The 8,074-nt window shown below is 39.2% G+C and overlaps 1 protein-coding gene across 1 annotated transcript; it reads right to left on the bottom strand.

The window, feature by feature from the left end:
- Positions 1-322: 322 nt before the first annotated feature.
- On the bottom strand, positions 323-5,810 carry MYOG (myogenin). The gene is made up of 3 exons (XM_032218997.1): positions 5,259-5,810; positions 1,872-1,953; positions 323-444 (listed from the first exon to the last, which is right to left on the bottom strand). Exons 1-3 carry the CDS (start codon positions 5,808-5,810, stop codon positions 323-325), a joined length of 756 nt encoding a protein of 251 aa, XP_032074888.1.
- Between the last annotated feature and the right edge of the window lie 2,264 nt (positions 5,811-8,074).

The following is an 8,074-nucleotide window of genomic DNA, read 5'->3' as shown; positions in this document are numbered from 1 at the left end:
AAAACCAGGCAGAAGCTTAAATGAGTATGATTAGGCATCTCTCACTAGCTTGCCTACGTTTAAGGGGTTACAAAACAAAAACAAAACCACTTTCAGGCATATGGAATTGGATAAGTGGCTTCATTTGTTATCTAGAACAGTCAGAATTGGGAAACAAAATGCCATTGTGTTAGCTGGGAACTCTTCCCTATTTGGAATATCATTCAGTATTAGTGAGAATATAATTATCTCCTAATTATAAAATTCTAGTATCCTGTTTCTTCTATTTTACAATGTGCTGGTAATGATTAAAATGAAGAGATGGCTACTGTTGGCTGCTGCTTCAGTTCTGAGATCTCTCTTCCTGGAACGCAACAGCTACATCCTCTACCACAATACTATCCACAATTGAAGACAGAGAATGAAGATTGCGGTCTTCAGAAGAATCATCACTCAGCAAGTGATCTGTGGAGAACAAGGGAGTAATTTTAAGTGGAGAACCTTCTCTGAAAACCCAATTGCTACTAGACAAGATAGGAAGGAGGGGAGATCCTATGGGTCTACAGGGGTGTCAAACTGGCGGCCCACGGGCCAGATGTGTCATGTGCAGCCCACGCCCACCCCACAGACCAAAAAACATGATATGTTACATGACATCAACGTGACACGACGAGTTTGACCCTTGTGCTAATGGAGAATCAAAATCTGAGACACCTTGTGGTGGAATTAAGTCATAATTTTGATCTGTCTTTCTCTAAGATACTTTCTATCATTTTGATTATTAAAGTCATTCAATGTATTTTTACAAAGTATTTTATTGCAACTAAAAGTGAAGATTCCAAGAATCATTAAAAGATGGATAGGTTACTATATAAAATCACGTTCAATGGGTCCTAATGTATTCACATAGTAACTTCAGACTAAGTGATAAAATCATTTAACTCTAAATTAGATCTTGTTAGCCATTCAGAATCAGGTGGACGACTGTGCTTAATAAAGTAGAGCAAACAGTCACCCTTGTCAGTGAAATATGGAAAAGTATCATTTCTCCTCCTTAGTTTCAAATCAGCTGGAGAGAGAAATATGACAGCTACAATGTTGGACCACTGATAAAACATAAATATTGCAAATTATACTGGCAGTGTGATGAGATCTGGGCTTGGTCATTAACAATTTTCAAATACAATACTATTTTTGGAGTTTTGTGTTTTTTGTTGACTTGAAGAGGTTCAATTTATACACTTATTTCTTAATATTTACATTGTATTAAAATCAATTTAAATAAACTTTCTTAGCAATAACAATAGCACTTAGGCTTATATGCCACTCCACAGTGCTTTACAGCACTCTCTGAGCAGTTTACAATGCCAGCATATTTGTCCCAATAATCTGGGTCCTCATTTTACCAACCTTGGAAGGATGGAAGGCTAAGTCAACCTTGAGCCCGTCAGGGTTGAATTCCAGACTGTTGGCAGATTTAGCCTGCAATACTGCATTCTAACCACTGCGCCACCAGGACTCCTTGGGGATAAATATCACAGATAAAGCAGTTCCTTTTTTTAAGGAGCTTATTTTAAAATCTAAATCGGTGAATTTCTGTTGCTTTTCAGAAACTACATAATCTCCAGGTTTCACACACAACACTTGCTTGCTTCTAAAAAAGCAGAGTTGCCAACAATCTCCTTCATAATTCAGAATTTATTGCTATTTCTTAAGAAACACAAAAGCTTTATCATTACACGATTTTTTCCCCAGTCTGTAGTCCCATGGAAACAGTATCAAAATGTGCATATATTAAAATGTACAGGAACGGAAGTTGGCAGAGAGTTTAATTTCAAATAAGAATGGTCAGGATTTTGGGATTTGGATTTGGATACCTGTACCCAGCCTACCTGTAGAATGAGTGCTGAACTCTAAATGAGTGCTCCACTCTGGACTGCATGAGGTGCTACTAGATCCATGGTCACTTGGCACCTGGAATCAGAAGATGAAGATATTTGGAACTGAATCAAAGTTCTTCACTGATTGCATCCTCCTTGCATTCTCTTTTGTACTAGATTAAACAGATCATTTTTATTGCTTTCTTTTCCTACCATTGCTTTTTGTTCTTCCAAAATATATTTTGTTAGGAATCACCTGTTCAAAATCTTAATCCACAATGAAAACGCTGATGAGTCTACCTTGAAGATGATATTATTGAAACAGAGTAAAACAGTTATTATAACAAAATATATGATAGAGGGGAAATAGAGCAACAATAGTTTCATCAACATCTAGACCAAAGGTTTCAGAAATGAAAAATGGTTACAGTATATGCTCCCCTCCCCCTTGTTGAATATGAAAGGCAGAAAAGGAGAAGAACCCAAACTAAAATGTAACGGGGCTCAAAAAATTTCAACATAGCTTATCGCTTTTTCTTTATCTTGAAGTTATTCCCTACTGCTTCTTGTTTTTTGGTAGCTTCAGAGATGAGCCTAGCTATTGTTCAAAATTGATAGCAAGACATGAGATTTACAGAATTATATTCACATATTACATCATTATATATAATAGGTAACTATATATGATTGTTATATGTATCATTTGCACATGACGTGGGGTACATAATGAGGGAGCTGAGTATTAAACTGATTCTGAACATGTATATAAATGCAACTGGATCGCTAATGCGACGATTGAATTAACTGTTTTAAAGTATGAATTTGGTCATACTTTACCTCATCAAAGATGTTATTACTTCGTGAACTTAAGGTTCTAGCAACTGAGAGAACAATGAGATTTTCTGGATATGATTGGTGTTGTACTTGTTAACCTGTACATTGAAATACATGTTATGACCAAGTATTAAGTGTTAATCGTGCAATAGCTTTTTCTTACATCTCTGTGTGTTTTGGCATGCAGCTGTTCCTCTTGTTTCTTTGGAAATGTATGTATGTATATATGTATACATATGTACACTCACACCCACACCAGGTTTGGGTTTGTGTAGTATGGGAAGATGCAGTGAAAATTAAATACTTTAGAAAAAGACAAGAGTTATTCTGGATTTTGAATTTAAATAAATACACCCAATTATTAAAGTTGGATGACTTGTCCAACACAACCTGCTTAACCTGTACCAATTGAATGAGGAAATAGTTTGTAAATATGGAAATATGCAAGAGGAAAATTGGGTCTACTGGAACAAAAGTGACATGTAGCAGTGATCATCGCTTATGAAATTTCTGCTAGCACATTCTTCTTGTTATTTAGAACAAATGTGGATGTGTTATTTGTATGGAGAATTTCCGAAGTAAAAAACACAAATTATCTCCATCTAGTGCTAATAAATAGAATTACCCTCATGGTGATCTGCAATTAAACAGCTGAGTGTTTTTTTCTGGAAAAAAGTACCGGTAGGTTTCCTTCCAAAGATGTGGCTATGTTGGGAAGGGGGGATGAAAAAACATCTGTATGATGTTAAAGTTCCATTAATTCTACCTTTGAAAAAATCAAGATGACAGATAAGAGTGAATAGAAATAAAAAGTTACAAATTCTTAATATTTTATTGTAATTTCAAGCAGCTGCCAATGTAATTTCAATAGCTTTGATAGCAACTCTACTCTTTGTGAGATTTTATCTCTCTCAAACACACATTTCTCTCATTCTCTCAAATATACAAACATTCCTGATTTTCTTAATCTAATTATTAGAAAAACTATGTTTCTGGCAAGCTCATATATTGAAAGGGCACTAGAAAAATATGGGAAGCTGAAGTGACAAGATAAATTCTGCTACTGAGCCTCGACATTCAGGCATCTGCTCCTTTTCCTTTTGGATTGATACTCCAGGTCGGTATCCAAATGTCCGTGGGTGTTTTTAAATGGAAATGTCTAGGAACCCACTTGAACTTAGCAAATGTCAGCTCCTACCATTCATCCTATCGCTCTACTTTGACACATCTGCTAGAGCTTGATCCTGAAGTGTCATCTGTTGAATGTAACATTACCCATCAGTCACTTCTGTTTTAATCATTACCCCTTTTTTTGTGCTTATCTTGAAAAATACATCTAGGTACAGTAGTGTGCTTTCTCTAAGCAACTAAAGTATTGTAAAATGTATTTGATCATTGTGGGGTTGTTTAATTTACTATAGTTCTTCCATATTTTTGCAGTGGAGTTAGTAATTTACGGGTTCAGGCAATTTAAATGAGAAGTCCTGAAAAGTTACAAATTAATTTACAGGGATACAGTGTAGAAATACACACGATTGCCCAACAACTGCCCACTAATAATGTATGTTTAACAACACACACATTTAACAATGCTATATTAAAATAAAATTCATTCTTCTTCTGGATATATAATCTTCCAGTTTATACAGGCTTTTCTGAACCAGTATTGAGTTGCCTGTATGCTTGTTAATTGGTCAGATATGTTAATGAACATGGTTATCTTATTACTTATAGTGCATAACAACGAAATTGTTATAATTTATATGCTTGTCAGTTTTAAGGAATGTTGGTTTATTACAATGGTATCATTTAAGATAATGTGAACTGCTGTGGGCTCCTTTGGGGGGAAAAAAACTCCTTTAGGATACGACTAAGTAATAAATGAGACTGTGGGCTTGCTTGGTTTTGCTTTGAGTAAGGTTATTCTGTTCATAGGCTCATAGAAATGTAATAATGCCAGATCAGATTATTTATTTATTTATTTATTTACAAGAAATGAGTTTGTGTGGCAAAAAGCAAAAAATAAAAACAATAAACTAGTCAAACACAGATTTTTTGTCTTCTAAAAAAGGGGGATTATTAGTCTTTCTAACCGAGAATGATTGATGTTGTATACTTCTCCGTAAGAATCATTTTAACCTCAGTAGAGTTACTCAGTAGTGAGTATTGGGTATTGGTAATGCCAATATTTTAAACCTGGCATTCCTAAAAACATAAGAGCCCTTTTGGATTAGTCCAAAGGCCCTTTTGGTGCCAGAATCTGCTCAATACAATGACCAAACATTGCCACTACCAGAAACTGCCAATAAAGAAACATTGCCTGTGATTCAAGAGTAGTTACATCACTAGCCTCCATAACTTTGTCTCGTCCACTTTTAGAGCTACATAAATGACAGTCATCATCTCATCAACTGTATGTGCTGAAGTATTGCGATCAGTGTGAATTTTGAACATACTATAGCCTGCCTACGGTACTGTGGCCTGCCCACCTAGTTGGAAGGGCTCCTATTGCTGTGAGTTCTGTTTCCCTGTAGATAATTGTTTGAACCCACCCCTGGCACTTACCACTGGCTGGGTGATGGCATTACAGAAGCGTAGTTCCGGTTGGTCCCGTTCCTGTTGATTGAGGGTAGTGAGCAGAGCTTGCAAGCGCTCAATGTATTGGATGGCACTGCGCAAGATCTCCACCTTGGGAAGCCGCTGGTTTGGGTTTAATAAAGTGCTCCTTTTCAAAGCTTCAAAGGCTTCATTGACTTTCTTCAGACGGCGCTTCTCTCTGAGGGTGGCCGCACGGCGCCTATCGATGGACACACTTTTCCTCTTGCATACTTTGCATGCCCAAGGCAGACACTGGCCGGGACTATGGTCTGCCACAACTGAGACTTTTTCTTCTATACCTGCCCGGCCATCAGGACAAAGCGTCATGGCCGTTCGGTCTTGGTAGGCAGCCTGTTCGTAGTTGTGTAAATGTGGGCTCAGGTAGTTTTCCCCATCATAAAACCGGTCTGTAAAAATGTATGGGTTGGTCTCTAGGAGTTCCATAGCGAGCGTCTGGCAAAGCAGAGTCTGTGTTGGGGAATGAAACTCTGGCTCCTCACACCAACTGCTTGGTGGCATTTAAACCCCGTGTGGGCATTAAATCACAGAGATAAATATAGCAAATCTCTAGGAAACCTGAGCTTGCCCTAAGCTGCTGCTTCACATCAAAACTTGTCCATCTGATTTCATGTACTCTCCCTATGGGGATTAGTTGGCTGCTTGGGGCAGTGTTGTGGCTGAAAGGGGGGCTGGAGGGGGTGAATGGATGAAGGAACTGGCATGTGCTCCAGAGAAGCCCAGCCGCCTCTCCAACAACAGTCCCGTGGATTTATTTTCACTTGCGCTCCTACAATGATATTGATGATCAGTTGCTGAGCTGGCCGCTCTGTGCAACATTCCTTTCTCATCTGCTCCTTTCAGTTATTGCTTCCTGCCAGTCCTAAAGCTTCCTAGAGTTTGGGGGAAGAAGAGTACCAGGACAGGCACAAAGGTGAGCCCAGAGCATTTCCTGAAAGGAAGATTCACCTCTCAATCTCTTTCTTGGAGCAGGTGACACAATTTGGCTGGGCTCTTCTAAACTGCACAAGCACTGCAGCTCCATGCTGGAGATGTTTGACCACTGATTTATTGATCCCCGGGTAATAAATAGTGCAAACATACTTTACCCATAAAATGGAGGAACAGTTCACCAGATCATTCCTTAGCATCTTGAGATGGGATTACTGTGAGGAGCTCTTCATACAGAGACTGGGGAGTTGTTAGTTGCGAAGTCATCTCCAAACCATTGCGGCCACATGGACAACCTTCCTCCAGGCCTTCCTGTCCTCTACCATCCTCTGGAGTCCATTTAAGCTCATGCTTACTGCTTCCGTGACTCCATCCAGCCCTCTTATTCTCTGTTTCCAACTCTCTACTAGCCATAAAACTTACTGAGCTGAGGTGGCGCAGTGGTTAGGGTGCAGTACTGCAGGCCACTTCAGCTGACTGTTATCTGCAGTTCAGCGGTTCAAATCTCACCGGCTCAGGGTTGACTCAGCCTTCCATCCTTCCGAGGTGGGTAAAATGAGGACCCGGATTGTTGTTGGGGGCAATATGCTGGCTCTGTAAACTGCTTAGAGAGGGCTGAAAGCCCTATGAAGCGGTATATAAATCTAACTGCTATTGCTATTGCTACTGTGTAACTTAAAGCCAGTTGGGTTTGCACATTGAGCTAAACCATGGGCCTGGATATAAATGATGATTGTATTTCTTCAGGGCCAGGAGTTCAGGGCATTTGTTTCCTTTATCAGCTGTCTTTGTTCTCAGATTGGTTTACTTCTGTTTCCTCTTCAAAGATCAATAACCTGGAATCATGAAGGCAACCAAATCTGAGCTGCAAAAATCCAGATGACCACTAGATGGTCAGCTTTGAATTGTAGTGAACTTCCCTATCCTTTCTCCCTCCAAATATATTGAACTAACCCACCTTTTACACCAAATCAGCAAAGCTGGCTAACAGTTAAAAAGCTACCATCTAACGTACCTAAAAAGGACTATCTTGCATGGCCTAAGCTGCATTGGTGGCATAAAGTGTATCTGGATAAGACAGACTGTACCTCTAGCTAAGGCTTGGAGTGGGGCAATCCTTGCCCACTCTGAGCTGAGGAGAAAGTAGCTAGTGTTCCAGAATGCAGGAAATACCTTTCAATGTTTTTTTATTTTGCTTTATTTATTTTATGGGGGTTGGTGCTTATATCCGTTTTGAGGCTATTCAACCAGCACTTGATCACTGAAGACTTTCAATGGTCATGTGGCCAGCATAAAGTCACAGAGCGCTGTTACTTTCCCAACCAAAGTGGTACCTATTTATGAGCACTGCCCCTTATATTTGGCAATGACTAGTGGAGTGAAATCCCAGGGACTCCTTTTATTTATTTTAGAGATACCTTGTAACCTTTTTGGGAAAAGGAGGTGTATTAAAACTGCTGTAATAAACAAATACAAACAGAAAACCTATTCTGTGTGTTTCATTGCACCATCTTCTGTTGCATCTCTTTCTGCACTTCATCTTACATATGCTGTCATTCATCCAAGGTGCTGGGAGTGAACCAACTCAACCAGAAGAACATAAATGAGAGTTCATAGTCAGGATCTCTTAATGCTTAATGTATAACTAATCCCCATTAAGTGATTCTGAGAATGGGCCTTTGCTTAAGAGCAAGAGCAGCGTGCTGCTAGATCAGACTCAGGGGTATTTAACACGCTTTGCAAGAATCTAAGCAAGCAGCAGGTGGGAAGGGGGAGGATGACTGCATTTGGGGGGGACTATAAATTGCAATGACACTGTGCGGCCATTGTCCAAT

Source organism: Thamnophis elegans, chromosome 5 (assembly GCF_009769535.1).
Source record: "Thamnophis elegans isolate rThaEle1 chromosome 5, rThaEle1.pri, whole genome shotgun sequence".
Lineage (NCBI taxonomy): Eukaryota > Metazoa > Chordata > Lepidosauria > Squamata > Colubridae > Thamnophis > Thamnophis elegans.
Note: the sequence above shows the minus strand (reverse complement) of the source record. Positions and strands in the feature narration are given on the sequence as shown.